Source organism: Equus quagga, chromosome 9, assembly GCF_021613505.1.
Source record: "Equus quagga isolate Etosha38 chromosome 9, UCLA_HA_Equagga_1.0, whole genome shotgun sequence".
NCBI classification, from domain to species: domain Eukaryota; kingdom Metazoa; phylum Chordata; class Mammalia; order Perissodactyla; family Equidae; genus Equus; species Equus quagga.
This window is the reverse complement of record NC_060275.1, coordinates 53,469,941-53,488,746: the sequence shown is the minus strand read 5'-3', so window position 1 is coordinate 53,488,746 and position 18,806 is coordinate 53,469,941. Positions and strand designations below refer to the sequence as shown.

The 18,806-nt window shown below is 37.6% G+C and overlaps 1 protein-coding gene across 2 annotated transcripts in view; it reads left to right on the top strand.

Moving 5' to 3' along the window:
- The first annotated feature begins 401 nt into the window (after positions 1 to 401).
- Positions 402 to 18,806, top strand: part of ROCK1 (Rho associated coiled-coil containing protein kinase 1) — a 159,174-nt gene continuing 140,769 nt past the window's right edge. For both annotated transcript variants that reach the window (XM_046671545.1, XM_046671544.1), the window contains exon 1: positions 402 to 526. In XM_046671545.1, coding sequence (XP_046527501.1) covers positions 434 to 526 — 93 coding nt within the window. In that variant the 5' untranslated portion in view covers positions 402 to 433. The remainder of the gene's footprint in view (positions 527 to 18,806) is intronic.

Here is an 18,806-nt window from a genome sequence, read left to right as displayed (position 1 = left end):
CCCTTCGCTTTCGCCTTTCCTCTTCTCCCTCCCCTGCTGCCCGGAGGAGTCTCCACCCTGCTTGTCTTTCTCTCCCCCTCCTGCCCCTCTCGGGACGGGGAACCCTCCGTGGGCGAGGCGGCTGGGGCCCGCTAGGCTGAAGCACCTCGCCGGAGCGACGAGGCTGGTGGCGACGGCGCTGTGGGCTGTCGTGAGGGGCTGCCGGGTGGGATGCGACTTTGGGCGTCCGAGCGACTGTGGGTCGCTGTTGCCCCCGGCCCGGGGTCCGGAGAGCGGAGATCCCCTCAGTGAGGGGGAGGGGGGGGACCGGGCGCACCTGGTGACCCTGAGGTTCCGGCTCCTCTGCCCCGCGGCGGAGAACCCACCGCCGGAGGAAGTTGGTTGAAACTGCTTTCCGCTGCTGGTACGAGGGTATTGTCACAGTAGCAGCAACATGTCGACTGGGGACAGTTTTGAGACTCGGTTTGAAAAAATAGACAACCTGCTGCGGGATCCCAAATCGGAAGTGAATTCGGATTGTTTGCTGGTGAGTAGCACTGTTCTCTTCTGCTTGTCTGAAGTTCTGTATGTTTTTGCCTTCCTGTTGCTTTCAGTCTAGTTATCTGCAAAAGAAAGTTTCAGGTGTGCATGATCTTGGACGGTGTTTTTCCCGAAGAATCTGGGAGGACCACTGAAATCTCATGCCGTGGCCGTCTTTATCATTGGACTGGCTCTGTCCTCGCTACTCTCTGAGCTCTTAGCGCTGACTCAGTTCATCATTACACAAAAGATACTTATAAACGTCTGTTGCAGGCTGCATGTAAAAACGTACCGCGTCCAAGTTATTACTACGTATATAGTTTGTTGAATGGCGATCTTAGTGATATTAATCTTTCTGATCGGTTTGACAGTAATATTGGAAAGATTAATTACTTCCCATTTACAGCGATTTAGCTCCTAAGGGTTTAGTTTTTAAACTTGGAAGTGACAATGAAGGATCAGTATTGAAGAAGTGGCTTTTGAGCCAAAATGTCATAGGTAACTGGAGTCTGAAATAGGTAACTTTTGCTGGACTAATAAGTGTAAAAACCCGAGATAACTGATGATGGGTCATCACAATATTAATGCCTATTACAATATTGTTGATGACAAAAGTACTGCACAGATATTTTATCTCAACTGCCCTTTTTTGGTTGTAGTGTGCTTTGCTTTGTCACCTTTAAAACATTCTAAATAAGTTTTTATGATATGAAAGGCCAAAATCCTATTTTAAAAAATCTTTCAGTGATGGATAGCATAGACAGTTATCTGTAAATAATTGGAGTTCTTAAATTTTGTCAATTTCCCCTAATAATAATAACAATTGCAAACTCTGTTTGTGAGAGCTTCTCTTTTTACTTTGCTGAACAACTAAAAATTATATAATAATTCTATTTTAGTCCAAACAAAACCACGTGATCTCTAAAGTTGCAGGGAGTATGTATATAGATAGTAATTTATAGCCTCCTTAGAGAATTAATGTTTGATGTACACAGTATTTGGGATTAAGATTAAGTGAACAAAATAATGCCATTCAGAGAAATAATTTATTTAAAAATCTCATCTTGAGTAAGGAAAGTCATGTAGATTGTTTAAAATTAGCATGAATTTCAGTGACTCTAAATACTGTGTATGGTTTTAAATGTGTATAGTTTTACAAGAAAGTTTCTCCCTAAAGCTTTCAAAATTACTGCAGACATCCTTGACTAGGAAATTTGAGCCTTGTGAGTTGTATCTTTGAAATGTCTCGCTGACGTTATGGATGCTCTTCATGTTGGGAAACAGAAAGGAAGGTTGATGTTTAATACAATTTAAAACATTATATTGAATGAGCAAAGTGGAAGGAATTAGAACACATCTTTCTAGTGAGGATTTCTGTAACTTTTAAGAAGTCTAATTTTAATATTTATTCAGTTATCATATATCTTTGTTTTACTTTGCTTTTTTGGTCTCCTTATTCCATGAAGCAGCATTACAAGGAGGGTGTAGGTAGCTTTTTTTTAGTTGTCTTCTAGCCTCTTGCCATAACTTCGTTTGGTGGGAACCTCACAGATTTATTGAAATGTGGAGGATACAAGCAAGTGTAAGTCATGTACTTTTTCCTTGAAAGTCCGGTCTATTTAGGAAAACAAGACCTAATCTCACATACATACTCAGAAACAAAGCAAAAGACTTCACAGGTTGAGAAAATATGTGATAAATTAAAAATAATTGGTATAGGTAATATATACTCTTGGATATTGAAAGAAAGAAATCACTGTCAGTTGAGAGAGCTGGAGTATGCTTTATGATGGATGGATAGGATTTAAATAGAAGGTATTCAGAGGAGGAGTGGAGGATAACATGAATAGAGGGTGGAGACATGACTGGCTGTGACATGTTTAGGGAAACAGAAGATAGAGTTGGAAAGATAGAGGGTTACAGCGTGGAAGATTTGATTGCTAGGCTAAGGAGTTTAGATTTTCTTTAGAGTATTGTGGCTATTAAATATTTACGAAGAAGATGATTCTGGTACTCGTGTGCAGAATGGGTTGTGTGGAAAGAGACTGGAGATGGGTGAGATGGGGGAGTTTAAAAAAATTTTTGTGACAGTCCAGAAATGCTTGAATCCCAAAATTGGGGCATTAGAATGGGGAAGGAAGAACTGATGGAACTTGATTGGCAGGATTGGGGAAGACAAGGGGGAATCAAAGAGAGAGAAAATAGTTAGATGATCTAAAAATTTTGAGCCTGGGTTATAGGGAGACTGAAGAAAACAGCAAAGTTGGGTTTGGAAAGTCGCTTGTGAAGAATAGGCAACAGATAAATTCAATTTTAGATTTGTTGTGTTTGAGGGGATGGTGGGACAACCACAAAGAAATGACCTGTAGACAGTCGCAGATATGAAACTTGAGCTCATAGTTAAAGATAACAGTTTGGAAATCATTTGCAGAGAGTTGCAAGTTGAAACTGATAGAATGATAAAAGGGTAAAAGATGAAAGTTGAACAAAGAGGAAGTGTCAAGAAAGGCAAATCAAGGCCTTTCAGAGTTAGGACAGCGAGGTATCTTGGAGCCCAAGACTTCTAAAAGAACATTCTGAAAAAGAAAATAGTCAACCGATTTTTTCCCTCTTGTAATCTTATAAACTTGGCCCTTTTTTCTGTTTAGTTCCATAATTGTTTACTGATATTTGTTGAAATTTTATTACCATACTAATCTGAAGTTGGTAAAAATTGAATTTTTCTTTGGAGACAAAATCTTTTTTCCAGTTTCGTAGTGTTTAGCAGGAATTTTCTTTGCATGATATTTTATGTTTGCTATTAAGTATTCATTCCATTCATTCTTCCCTTCAGAATGACCTATCAGGTAATTTCACCTTTTTCAGTGAGTCTGTTCTTACTCTTCCCTGTCTTGATTTTGGACATCTCTCATATTGTAGGGACAATACTTCTTTTAAATTGATTGCCTTTCTCTACTATTTTGGCCGTTGTTGATTTATTTAACTGATGCTTATTGAGTGCATCTTATCTGTCATGTGCAGCACTCAACTTCTAGGGGTTGTTTTGTAATCCCCAAAAATAAAGTTGTCAAGTTATGTTTATTCGCAACTTCCTTGACTAGATCCACTCTTCAGAAATGAAAGTTCCCAAACCTTTTGGTTTCGGAAGAGTTGGCTGGCAAATGTCTTTTAAACCACCTTACCCACAAAACAGCTTTTTCTTTTTGAGATACTAATGATGAGTATTAGTAGTTATAAAATAATGTAGCTGGACAAAGCCCTGATAAGTGGCTATCACACCTTTTCTTGAACACATATAATTTAAGAACTGCATAAGTCCATTTTTCATATTGCAAATAAAATGCTAAAATAGTCTGCAGATACTAAGATAAGATAGTATTATGGTAACTATTTACTTGTTTTCTAGATCATCCAAATTACTCAACCTTGGTTTTCTGTAAGTCAGATTCTTTCCAGTGTCCTAATGGTTTTCTTATTGTCCATGTTATGGTTTAAAATGATTATTAAGAGCTGTTTTCCTTTTCCCAGCTTTTTTTTTTTAACCTTAGCATCATTTGCTCTAGGGTTTGTTAATTTCTCGATAGTTTTGAGTCCTTCTGAAAACAGTAAATTAAAAAGAAAGAACAAAGGTGGGTGAGAGGGAAGATTAGGTATATATTTGTCTTGAAGTTTGACATGCATTTCTTGAAAATGCAGTTATCTTGCCTGTAGCATGATTAGCACACTGCTTCAGGATGCCAGTTAAGAGCATGACTTTTTTCAGGTTTTTTGTAGCTGGTGGAAGTGTAGCAAAGGGTGGGTAGAATGGAGAGAAGGGAACCAGCAGTAGTTCAACAGTGCACACTGTGTTCTAATACTGCTGTCCCCTTTGTACATATTTGTTACTACCATTTTTTATTAGTCAGTTTTTCAGAATGTAGAAGGCAAATGTAAATGAAGCTGTTTGTTTTGTTAGTTTTTCTTCCTTTAAATTCTTTTTTCCTTGGCTTCCTTGCCCCAGCACTTTCCCATCTTTTCCTTGTGAACTTCTTTTTCTCTCAGCCTTAATGTTGGCCTGTAATACTTATCTTTCTCTTCACTCTCTTGGAGAATTCATCCATTCTTATAGCTTCAACTATTGTCATCTCTATGTCTATGATATCCAAATCTTTATTTTTCAGTCTTTTTTCCTGGTTTTAAATCCTAAATATCTGCCTGCCTGCTAGACATCTCTATTTGGATGTCATCTTATCACTCAAATTCCTCATATTCCAAAATAAGCTTTCTCCTGTTTTGTCCTGATTTCTTCTGTTTTACTTATTTTGTCATTTACACAGCTACTGTCCCTGTCACTCAACTGGAATTTTTGTTGTGAACATTAACTTTGACAATCCTCTGCCACACATTGGATTATTTCAGCAGATTCTGGCTAGCATTCCAGAGATTTTGCTGTATAAGCCCTCTGTGCATCTTGCCAGTTGAATTGATCACACTTGGGGTTATATTACTGTTGATGGAATGAAAAGACCTGAGGTCATTAAATCTTGGGCCTTGAAGCTATGTGCCTGCCAGTGTTGTTAATTTATGAGTTAATGGGTATTACCAGTATTAATTCTGTATCTGGTTAGTTTGGACCAGACTGTTTTGATGTTAATATGTTGCAAGAATTTTTTAAAAAAACAAATTACTCCATTGATTCATTCATTTAGTAAATCTTTATGTAGGGTCGAAACTTGGACTCAAACATAGTCTCTGCCATGTATTTACTAGATGATTTTAGGTGAGTTATTTTAACCTCTTAAAGCTTGTTTCATCTTCAGGAAAGTGGGGGGGATAATAGTACTAGGTTGTCATAAGGATTAAATAATATAGACAAAGCAGTTATCACAGCATATGGCATTTAGTAAGCATTTGTTAATTGGTAACTTATTTTTGTCATTTATAATATTCCTGTTATATGTGAGTCACTGTGCTTAGGTTGGAAGTTGATACTTATCGTCTTCTCTAAGTACACTGTAATTTATCTGGTACCTCAGGCCATGCCCATAAATTCATAATCCAGCTGTACTTTATTGAAGTGTCCAAGCCAATTGTAACTGAAAATGAAGACGTTTAGAATGGATTCAGTAGAATGGGGAGGGGCTTTGGGAGACTGTTTATTCGTTTAGTCATGATTTATAACATACCTACTTTGTGCCAAGGGTTTAGATTGATAAGAAAGGCAGTTGGAAGCTGGTTTGCAGAGATTTTAGTTGTTATCTTGCTTTCTTCCTGTGTGTATCTTTTATACTTTCAGTCTGTGTTCTGTAAATAGGCCCTCTTGCACTACAAGTACCCTGTGGGTGTATAGAGAGGTGGCTCAGAGTAACAGCTGAGACATGAATTGGGCCATTCATTAATCTCTTGAGTCAGAAATGTTTTTAATCCAGAAGAAGGAACCACATATAAAATTTTGTAATGAACAAAGAGTAAATTCTCAGTTTTAGATTAGATTTTGCATAACTGTACACTTTAGTTTTATTTCATGATTATAAGTTTTGATATTGTGTGTATATGATAAAAACTAGCGATTCCATTATATATGTAGAAAAGCCCACATATCAGGAAATATTGCATATGGCATTCTGTTGCTGGAAATAGTCCAGTACCTCTACTTCCTCATTCTCATCTCACTAAAAAAGAGGTACATTCATTTAGTTTAAGTCTAGAGCATAGCTGATGGATACCACACATGTGTATGTTCAAAAGGATGAACAGATAGTACTGCATTTCACAGTGGAAAATATTGATTTTTTAAAATATGCTATTAGCATGGTTGTAGTGAGAAGAACACTGGACTGGAAATTCAGAGCATTGGCGTATCCTTGTTTTGCTATTAACTGTGTATAACTAATAAATCTTTTTATTTATCTGGACTTCAGGTGCCCCATTTGCAGAATGAAGAGTTGGTGATGTCAACTGTATCTCTAAAAATTCTCTGGGTCTTTGTTTGTTATACTTCCATATAAACCTAAAAAGTTGTGTCATTGATTTATTACTTGAGAAATAAAATTAAAAAGTTGAATGGTTTTGGAGAGAAATATAAGAAAAGGAACTATCTTTAATAAGTGCTGTTTTTGAAACTCATTCTATATGGCCTTGAAGGTCATCCTAAGCTGATTTTTAATTCTTATATTTGGCACTTATTCTTTTTTGCATTCATAATTGTAGGGGTTTGTATTTTTTGAACAGAGAAAGTAGTAATTGAATTACTAATTTGTATATCCATTAAAATGTATATACGTAGTTTACTTCTCTAATATACCTGCCCTTCTTGTTTGGGATTGCAAAATATGAGTACATTTTCATTATAGTTTCTAAACAGTTTTCATTATAGTTTCTAAACAATTAGTAGGAAGTTAGATGCTCACATTAATGTCCAAAGTTTGGTGTCTCAGAGAGGTGAGAGGTTGTCTCATACCTGTGTTGTATTTTAAAAGGTAAGCTAACCAGTGTCCCCTCTTTATTCCTAAGTTTATTTATTTTTACTATTTTATTTTAATTTTAGTATTATTCCCATACTTTACCTATATAATCTTTATTCTGTACTTCCTATACTGACTTCTGGCACAAAATTGAAATTTTATCTCAGATTGATCCCTGGAACTAATTTTGAAATAGTTGACCACAGTTAACTTTTCTTTTTGCTGTTATTCATTCTTTCATTCAGCAAATGTTTATTTGGTGTGTACTGTGTGCTAGGCACTCTGATTGGCAGTGAGGACACCATGGTAAGTAAAAACAAACATAGCCTGCTTTCATGGAATTTATAGTCTCAGGAAAAGGATAAATTATGAGCCGATAGGAGTGGGGTAGGCTTGAAGGGGAGGTCAGAGATAGGATCATGCCTTTCCTCTAAGGTTTGGGATATATTTAAAGACTTGTGGTAAAGTAGTCTAAGTGTATAATTTTCACATATGAGTCTGTAGATTGTCTGTATCAGGTTCACTTGAAGACTTGTTAAAAATGGAATCTGGGCCTATGCCCAGACAAATAAAATCAGAATTCTTGTGGATGAGTCCTAGGATTCTGCATGAAATGTGGATTCTTAGACCCACTCAAGTTTGAAAACTATGGTTATAGTGAAAAGAACATGGATTTTTGTTTTGTTTGGTAATTTTATAAATGAAAAATTTTGAACATACACAGAAGTAGGGAAAATAGTATAGTGAACTCCCATTACCCAGATTCTACAATTTTCAAAATTTTGTCACACTGGCTTCATCATTGACCCTTTTCTTGCCAAAATGTTTTATTCTAAATATTGTCATTTGACCCTTACATACTTCAGTGAGCATCTCTAAAAAAAACAAAGAACATTTTCTTGCAGTATCACAATGGCCATTATCATTAACAAAATTAAAAGCCCCCTTGTATCATTAATTCTTAGTTTATATTCACATTTCTCTGGTTGTCTAAAACAGTGTCTTTTTTACAGTTGCTTAATTAGAATCTGGATCCAAACAAAGTTCACGTGTTACTTTTGTTTGTTAGGTCTTTTGAGTCTCTTTTTAATGTAGAACCGTCTTTTCCCTTATCTTTTGTACCCCCCATCCCCACCCCACCTCATTGTCTTGTTGAAAAAACTAGGTCATTGGTATTGTAGAATGTTTCACATTCTGGGTTTTTCTTTTTGTTTCCTTGTGATGTCATTTACCTTTCTCCTGTATCTTCCATATTTCCAGTAATTAGTTTGATATAAAGCTTGGTTTAATTATTTCAAGTTTTTTTTTTTTTTTTGAGGAAGATTAGCCCTGAGCCAACATCTGCAGCTAATTCTCCTCTTTTTGCTGAGGAAGACTGGCCCTGAGCCAACATCCATGCCCATCTTCCTCTATTTTACATGCAGAACGCCTGCCACAGAATGACTTGACAAGTGGTGTGTGGGTCGGCACCCGGGAACTGAACCAGCGATTCCCCAGGCCACCGAAGCGGAACACGCCAACTTAACTGCTCTGCCACCAGGACAGCCCCTAATTATTTCAAGTTTTTAGTCAACAGTATTTCATAGATTGTGTTTTCTTTTGCATCACATCAGGAGGCACATAACGTCTGGCTGGCCCACCCTTAGTGATGCTAAGGTTGACTAGTGTGTTCATGTGATGACAACCTGTTAATAACTTCCTTTGTAAAATCACTCATCATCCTTTCATCTGATTTCATCTATCCATTTATGATCTTTAGCTGAATCAGTTATTTTATTAAGGATAGCAAAATAATGATTTTCTAAATCTGTCATTCCTTTCACATTTATTAACTGTAATTCCTTTTTTTTTTTTGAGGAAGATTAGCCCTGAGCTAACATCTGCTGCCAATCCTCCTCTTTTTGCTGAGGAAGACTGGCCCTGAGCTCACCTCTCTGCCCATCTTCCTCTACTTTATATGTGGGACACCTACCACAGCATGGCTTGCCAAGCGGTCCCATGTCTGCACCTGGCATGGGAACTGGCAAACCCCAGGCCGCTGAAGGGGAACGTGTGAACTTAACCACTGCACCACTGGGCCAGCCCCTATTAACTATAATTCTTGAGTTGAGAACTTAAGAATTTAAGAACATTCACTCATAATCTGTAGGGCTGTTTGCTTACTGTGAAATACAGTTCATAAAATACAGGATGAATGCTTCAGTGTTTCTCTTTAATAGCCACTTTTCAGAGTAAAGTATTTTGGAACCTTAGTGTGGTAGACATGGCACAAACTGGGTATTTGAAGGAAGTTTCAGAAAGGGACTGTTTCCAAAGGTATAGAAAATATTAAGGAAATCACTAGGCATAGTGCAGTACCCTGGGGCTAGTAACAGTAGGAAAGAGAGCTGCTATCACCTCTAGGCCTGAAGGGACACGGAAAGAGCAATTGGGGAGGGTAGCTCTATGGAGAGGGCTGTCTGACAGGGGCTGTGGTTTTAATTAGAGAGAAGCATGTTGATCTGGCAGTAAGGGAATCGGGAATATACCCCCTCCCCTTTATTGGTCACCCACCCTACTGTCTCCTATTGTGGTCTCCCATTGCCTGAAAAGCTAGTATGCGAAAGAACTCATTGATCCAGTCCATGTGGATCAGCAAGCAAGATATACCCAGCATTTATTTATGTAGTTCTCTGTTTTTGTTTTGTTTTTTATTTTTGGCATCATTATGGAAACCATTTTAAAAATATATTTTATGTATTTCTTTTTTTTTTATTTTTATTTTTTTTTATTTTTTTTGTTAAATTTTATTTTTCCTTTTTCTCCCCAAAGCGCCCCAGTACATAGTTGTATATTCTTCGTTGTGGGTCCTTCCAGTTGTGGCACGTGGGACGCTGCCCCAGCGTGGCCCGATGAGCAGTGCCATGTCCGCGCCCAGGACTCGAACCAACGAAACACTGGGCCGCCTGCAGTGGAGCGCGCAAACCCAACCACTCGGCCACGGGGCCAGCCCCTATTTTATGTATTTCAGTCAATTTTTGTCATCTTTGCTGACTTTGACTGGTTTAGGAAGCTCTTTTAAAGATTTTATTTTTCCTTTTTCTCCCAAAGCCCCCTGGTACATAGTTGTGTATTTTTCAGTTGTGGGTCCTTCCAGTTGCGGCATGTGGGATGCCACCTCAGCGTGGCTTGATGAACAGTGCCATGTCCGTGCCCAGGATTTGAACAGGTGAAACACTGGACCACCAAAGTGGAGCTCGTGAACTTAACCACTCGGCCACAGGGCCAGCCCCTGAGGAACCTCTTTACATTGGCTCCCATTTTATTTGTATATGACCCTAATAGTCTTTGATAGAGCTTCTTGTTTTTTGGTGTAATAAGATGGCTAGGGTCATATTGTACATTCCTTACCCCAGACTTGGAAATCAGCCATTGTTTTCCTTTTAGTGAGGAATGATGTTCTGAGACCACAGTCTGCTACTGGGTTGAGTTTGCTTCTTGTCCTTGTTTAATGAATAGAGCTATGAAATTTTATTTTTGAAAAGAAGAATAAATACTTTATACTGATAATTCCAGTTTCTGTTTATTATCTCTTCGAGTTTGTATTTTTTTCTTTTACATGAAAAAATCTTAGTTCTAACAACACTAACAGAATTGCACATTTGATTTCCAAGAATGTGGGTATGATATAGTAAAAGAAAAACTGAGCAGGATCAGGAAAGGGTCTGAAGCACTGAATCTACTCTCTAATTGACTCTAAATTGTAAATTGAAAAATTGTGTGGCCTTGGACAGATCATATCCACCTCTGAACTTGCTTTTCTTTAGGAGTATAGTACAAAATTCACTAATTGAAACCATCTTCAAATTAATTTGTCTTTAGATTAGTTTATTTAAATTCCCAACCTTATCAGGAAATTCTGTTTTAGATATACATCTTCTATTTGTTCTCTCATTGATTGCTTAAATTTTACTGCTTCTTTGATAGGAGGACAAAGAAAATATTTCTTTGATTTTTATCATCCACCTTAAAAGTGTTTACTCATCTCATCCTCGTTGTAGTTCCTCTGCTTATTTCTAGTAATCTCTGGTCATGGAGGCAGTTTAGCGAAGTGGTTAGGAGCGTGGGCTCTGAAGTCAGACTGATTTTTTTTTTTTTTTTAAAGATTTTATTTTTTCCTTTTTCTCTCCAAAGCCCCCCGGTACATAGTTGTATATTCTTCGTTGTGGGTCCTTCTAGTTGTGGGATGTGGGACGCTGCCTCAGCGTGGTTTGATGAGCAGTGCCATGTCCGTGCCCAGGATTCGAACCAACGAAACACTGGGCCGCCTGCAGCGGAGCGCGCGAACTTAACCACTCAGCCACAGGGCCAGCCCCTGAAGTCAGACTGATTTTGAATCCCACCCGGGTTAGCCATTTATTAGCTTTGTGATGTTGGACAAAGTTCTTAACTTTTTTAGGACGGAAACACATCATCCTCAAATAAGATTAATCATAGACTCTTAATAGGGCTGTTAGGAATATTAAATGTGATAACACATGTAGCATGCTTTGCATAGTTTCCAGCATTTAGTAAATGTTAGCTACCATTATTATCATCATTGTCATCATTATGTATCTTCATAATTTATCCTGGGAAAAAGGACTTTTGTGCTGACCAAGTGGATTATTATCCACCTCCCCACTCTGCAAGCCAGCTTTTTATTGTGTGTTCTTGGACAAGTTATCTAACTTCTTTGAGCCTGAATATATTTAATCTGCAAATGAGAATCATGATATACTTACTTCATTGTTTTTAATTATGAGGATTAAATGAAATAATTTATATGTAGTTTCATCCTGCTGTTACAAGTTACTCCTTTTCTTACTTTACCTTTGTATTATAGATTTGATGAAGGCTCCACTGTAGTTAGAAATACTACTTGGAATCTTGGGAGAAGAGTAGAATGGGATTATTTGAAATGTTTCTTGAATCTGATCTTTGCTTTTTGTTATTGGTACCCTACCCAGGTGTGAATTTTCAGCCCAATATTCTTGCATTGGTGCAACACCCTAGCAGTTTGCTAGTATAATCTATACTATGTCTTTCTTACTCTTAACTTTAGTGCTTTTTGTCATGTGGTCTTGGCTTGCCTATTTACTTAGTCTTAATTCCTACCATTCTCCAAAACAGACTGTCTGCTCCAGGTGGATTTTCTCACTTTCTGTAGCATGTTACCTGCTCTTTCCTTTCCTCTCACAGTTCCAGGCTCTGTCTTTCTCTTCCTTTGAGTTCTCTCCTTCTTTATAGTTTAACATAAGTCACAACTGTTTTGTACTGTTATTTTCTTTTTTGAACTCCTATGGTGTTTGTAATCTGTCTCATGTTGTTTAGAACTTGATCAGAGCTATCTTGTATGAGTCTGTCTTGAGTGTTGTCTTACCTCTCTAATGAGAATTCCTTGAGGGCTTAGCATAATTCTGGACATTATTGTTCAGTTAATAGTTGTCAATTGTTGTGTATGATTATTTCCCCCACCCTCATTCTCCTGTTCCTTCTGTATGAATTAGTTAGGACTCTGTCAGTTATATGTGGTAGAACTCAACTTGAATTTTCCTGGGCAAAAAGAATTTATAGACTCAGGAAAACCTGATCTCGTTAAAAGTAAAGATTTGGTTGAGCTTCAGTAAGAACTAGAATTTGGGCCTCAAATGCAAGCAAGGCTCTCTCTTTATTCTCTTATTCTTTTTCATTCTCTCTGATTGTAGACTGGTATTAGTCGCTTGTGGAAAATACGACTATCCAGAGCACTGGAGCTTTATATCTTAGACTGTCAGCTTCAATCACTGACTTCAGATCTTTGAGTCTCGAATCCAGAGCTCTGGAGCAAAAGATTCATTGGTTCAGCTTGGGTCAGGTGCCTACCCCTCAACTAATCACTTATGATAAGGAGGGTAGGGTCACATGAGAACTATGAGAATGAGGGGGCAATTCCCAGGGAAATGTGGGCAGTGGGGCAGGGCAGCAATAACATAGATGTTCATTATACCACCCCTTCTCCCTTCCCTCTTTTCTCTTACCTTGGATAAGTCACTTAAACTCTCTTCAGCAGTGGTCTTCTCAGTCTGTAAAATGGAGTTAATAATAATTTATTTCCTAGGGTGGTGGTGAACATCAAATGTGATAATTTATAAAGCAGGGTTTGAAACCTCACAAAAACAATAGTAGAAGGTGGTGATAAATGGCTGCCCCTTGCTCCCTGTTGCCCTCATGCCCTGTGCTCATCTGGCCTGTCTCCTAAAGCCTTTTTGCCTGTAGGAGCTTATCCTGCCGCTCTAGGTTGCCTTTTGGCATTACCCTACTCAACCCCATCCCCCATAGCTTCTACCCTCTTTTCGAGTAGAAGAGGAAGGAGACGTTACTAACCTCACATAGATTTTCTCGGATAGTTTTAGAGTAAAAATTTATTATAATTAAATGAATTATGGTCTAAGTGAAAACAATGGGCTTATTTTGTAATTGTAGCATTCAAGCTCAGTCCCTGCTCCTTTCTTCCTTCTTATAGTAGTTGCAGAGTAGCCACTGAATTTAGTGAATTGAAGACTAAGGACCTATAGAGGTTTCTACTCCTTTTTACCTATATTAATTAGGGATCTTTTGATTATAAAGGACTGGAAAATCCAACACAAATTAGCTTTTAAACAATAAAGAACATCTTTTGCTTCTGAATACTTAATAGGTAGGTTGTAGCTTCAGGAATGTCTTTTTTCAGGGCTCAAATGATGTGACTGGGAGCTGGTCTTCTAGATCTGTTTCTTTAATATTGTCTCCCTTCTCGGATAGACAGCTGCTTGTGGTTGTAAGATAATTGCCAGTAGCTTCCAAGACTGCTTGTTCAGGCACAGTGGGAAGAAAAAGTCTTTTCTTTTAACCTTCAAGTAGAGTTTCTAACTGATCTGGTCAACTCAGGTCCTGTGCCCATGTCCGAACCAATCACAGTGGTCAGAAGAATGGTGTGCTGATAAGCTTAGGCTTTCATCATGTGCTCCAGTCTCAGAGGGTGAGTCAGCTTATACCAAGATATTCAGAAGTGCATGAGGGAGGGGTGGAAATTGGAGTTCAGTTACCAAGAGAAAGGGAAATGACATGTTGGGCAGCCCCAAACAACAAATATCTACTATGTTAGGTGGGGACTCCTCATCAAGAGAACCCCAAGTAATGATAATTTATTCTTTATACTTTTTTGGAAGTGACTTTTTTACTAAATTAAGTTATCTGACGTTAGAATTAGAATAAGTATTGCCAGCTAGTTGCAGACACTGCCAACTTAAGACCACAGCTGGGATCACATTTGGTCCTTTAATGAAAGGATGCCTGTCTGCTGCTATGTTTTAATAGTAAGTCTTTAGGTGACGTAGTGAAAGATTTCCAAATGCTTGTTCGTGGATCAATCACGTCAAAATACAGATTCTTGTAGGCCTCACCACAGCCCTACCATATGAGAGTTGGAGTTGGGAGATATAGTATGCTGAAATTTGTATTCTTGTTTTTTTCTGAGGAAGAGTCACCCTGAGTTAACATCTGTTGTCAGTCTTCCTCTCTTTCCTTGAGGAAGGTTTGCCCTGAGCTAACATGTGTGCCAGTCTTCCTCTGTTTTTACATGAGTTGCTGCCACAGCATGGCCACTGATGAGTGGTGTGGGTCCACGCCTGGCAACCAAAACCAGGCTGCCAAAGTGGAGTGTGCCAAACTTTACTACTAGGCCATGGAGCCAGCCCCTGAAATTTGTATTCTTAATGGGGCCTAGGTGATTACATAGCCAGGTTTGGGAAGGACTGAATAGTTGCCAAGTAGCTAGACTTTATACCTCATTTGGGAAGCTGCTGTGAGGAAAACAAAATAAAGTAGGATTGGATGGAAAAAACTTGCCTTCTATTTAAGAAGTTCTTTTCTCTTTTTTAAAGTACAGTTTAAGAAAAATCAGATTATATGAAAGAGAATGAGCATTTTGTGAAAAAGCTGGTTTTGTATTATTTCGTTTGGTTGATCTGACTTTTTGGGGTGAGGGAGAGGAAATCAAATTTGATTAGAATCCAAATAAAATGTTACCCTCGATCATCATTGTAGCTTCCCAGTACCTTGTTCCTTTGTCCGCTGGAAGGAAAAGACCTGCTCTTTTCTTAGGAACTTGTAGAGAAATTGTTTAAATGAGAACAGGCTATAAAAGAATAGTTTGCTATATTAAAAAACAGATTTTTTTTACAAATTCGAAAGAGATTGGAAATTTACTTTTCCTGTGAGATTAATTATTTTTCCTAACTGAAAACACATTTTGATTACTTAAATAGCTGTTGGGTTTCTGAGCTATTATAGTTTGAGGTATTGATGCTCAATGTGTAGGTGCTGTGAGAGGAGATAGGTGATCCTCATGTTCACTGAAGTACCACTAGTTCCTGGAGCAGTGCCTTGTGTATTTTAAGTTTTCGATAAGTATTTGTTTGTTGTTGAATTACTAGAAAATGTCTTGTTTCTGTCACAAAAGCCAAGAATGGCTGACATGATGTTAAGAGATACAATATAATTGGTAATTTATTTAAACTAAGCTGTATATATTCTAGGGAGATAACATATTTTAAAACTATAAGTGGTCTGTATAAAGATATAAGGATTTTTTTTCCTCCTGATATCTCTGAATTTTGGATGAGGGACCAAAAGCCAATAATACTCATTTTTATAAGACTTTGCACATTTATTATTTTATTTAATCTTTACAACAATCCCGTGGGCTGAGTGAGGCAGGTGTTATTCCCACTTTGTAAATGAAAGTAAACCTTAGAAAAGGTAAATGAATTGCCTAACAACATATAGCAGGTAAGTGGCAGACTTTCTGATCCATCATCTGTAGTATAGTGGAAAGATCACTGTAGTTGTAGATGATATGCCACACAGAGAAGTGTTTCCATGGCAGCGAGGAGAGTGATTTGTACACAGAATACACTAAATAAGAAGTATTTAAGTTGACTGAAAAGTATGAGGATTGGTAAAGAATGGAGTGGGGAAAATGAAATACGAAGTAGTAGGGAAAAGATCTTAGTAAGTGTTTATTGACTGGGTTGGAGCGGGGGAGGTAAGTCCTGTAATATTTTATGTTAGAAGCAGTGGTCTAGAACTTGACTGGATGAGGGATGGGAGCCAGTTCCTTGACTGAACCTGCAGTGTATTGCGAGGTTCAAATAGCTGCCTGCCCAGACTTATCTTTGTTGGATTTGACATGTCTGGAAAGTGAATGTTGGTAGGCAATCTAAGCTATGGAGCATGGTGATCTGAAGTAGAAGAAAATGAATAGTTACGATGGTGATGATTAATGACACCGTCATGCACATAATTTAACAGGAGACACTAGTAACATTTTACTGAATTGGTATGAAGTAGGATATGGGATGACTTTGGGAAAACATTAAAAAATATTAGTATCTCTGTATTTGGTGAAGGGACTAGTGTCCTATAGTAGAACTGAACACTTGTCAGGGGCTGGGGATGAGATAGGGGATTGCCTACAGAGAGGTACGAGGGAACATTTAAGGTGAAGGCAGTGTTCCGTATCTTGATTGTGGTGGTGGTTACACAACTGTATGTTTGTCACTTCATAGAACTTTTAACCTAAAAAGAATGAATTTTACTTTATGAAAATTATACCTCAATAAACCTGACTTTTAAAAAAGGAAAAGATACTTAGTTGGTGAAGAGATTCATGGTCCCATGACAGAACTGAACATTTATTTGCTGTTGTCAGTAATATGGCCTTTGAATATGAAGAATGTGTCTATGGATGGCTTTCTTATGTGTGTGTGTCACTTGGCAAGGACCTATGCTGACTAGGTTTTGAAGTATGGTAGTTGGAAAACAACTGATAGTATTTGTGGCCAGTGATAAAACTAGAGCTTTTAGGTCAAAATAGGAATTTTGGAGAACTTGTATCTGCCACCCTGAGCTCAACAGCTTCCCAATGCCTAAAGACTTTTTCTCATGAGGTTGGTGGTGACATTAATAAATGTGATTTTTCAATATTGTATGATGAAATGTGTTAACATTTTCAAGAGCTCATAATTCAGTCAGCCAGTATTTTCTAAATGACCAACGCATGACGTTATAAAATCATCCATGAGTAAAAGAGCCACTCAAAGTACAAGTAGACCAATACATTTTAATGTTGCAAAGTGAGTGCAAAAAGCTCATTGATACAGTTTCAGATTCCATGTCGCAACTAACCTTTAAGAAACACCACTTGTCAAATTTGGTGTAATAGCAAAGAATTTCCACAATTATCTGAAAATGGTGTTAAATACTGTTTCCTTTTCCAACTATGTATTTATGTGAAGTCAGGTTTTCATACTTCAACCAAGACAATGTATTGCAGCACATTCAATGCAGAAGTAGATATGAGAGACCAGCTGTCTTCTATTAAGCCAGATAAAAGAGATTTGTAAAAATGTAAAATAATGCCATTCTTCTTATCAATTAAAAAATAATTTTCATAAAAATGTTATTTATATTAACATGTAATGGATTTATTTGTAAAAATCCATTTTGATGATCTGCCCTTTAATCAATGTGTTAAGACTATTCACATTTAATGTAAGTATTAATATGTTAGGGTTTAAGTCTCCCATTTTATTATTTGTTCGATGTTTCTTCAGTTTGTTTTTGTTCTTATTTTCTCTTTCTTGCCTTCTTTTGGGTTATTTATACATTTTTTAGTATTCCATTTTAATTTATCTATTGTGGCTTTTACTATATCTTTTGTGAAGTTTTTTTAGTGGCTACTGTTTTAGGGATTTCAATATACATACTTAATTTTTCACAGTCTACCTAGAATCAATATGCTACCACTTGATGTGGAATTTACCTTACCAACCATATAGGCCTCTTTACCCTCCTCTTTATGTTGTAGTTGCCTTATATAGTACAGCTATATACGTTGAAAACCCCATCAGAAAATGTTATAATACTTGCTTTCAACTGTCTAATATATTTTAAATAATTCAATAGAAGAACAGATATATTTCCTTTCTGTTGTTCTTCTTCCTTACCTCATGCTCCTTCTCCTATTATTTCCCTTCTGTCTGAAGAACTTCCTTTAGGTTTTTTTTTTTCTTAAGGAAGATTAGCCCTGAGCTAACATCTGCTGCCAGTCCTCCTCTTTTTGCTGAGGAAGACTGGCCCTGGGCTAACATCCGTTCCCATCTTCCTCCACTTTATATGTGGGATGCCTACCACAGCATGGCTTGCCAAACGATGCCATGTCCGCACCTGGGATCTGAACTGGTGAACCCCGGGCTGCCGAAGCGGAACGTGTGAACTTAATCACTGTGCCACCGGGCCTGCCCCGGGTTTTTGTTTTTTAAGTAGTTCTTTTACAGCAGGTCAGCTAGCTATGAAGTCCCATAGTTTTCCTTCCTGTCAGAATGTTTTTATTTCATTTTCATTCCTAAAGGATGTTTTCAATGACTGTAGAATTCTGAATTGACAATTGTTTCCTTTCAACATTTTAAAAATGGTGTTCCACTTCATTCAGAGGTTTGATGTAGTTTCTGGTGAGGAATCTGCAGTTATCCAATTTGGTCTTCCCTTTGATGTAGTGTGTTATTTTTCTCTGGTTGTCCTTAAGGTATTTTCTTTGTCTTTGGTTTTTAGCAGTTTGATTATGATGTGTCTGGAAGTGGATTCCTTTGGTTTTATCCTGTTGGGATTTGCTGAGCTTTTTGAATCAGTAGGTTTATGTCTTTCAGCAAATATGGGAAGTTTTCAACCTTTGTTTCTTCAGGTATTTGTTCTGCACCATATTCTTTCTCCTGTTGTTCTGGAACTCTCACAACACAAATATTT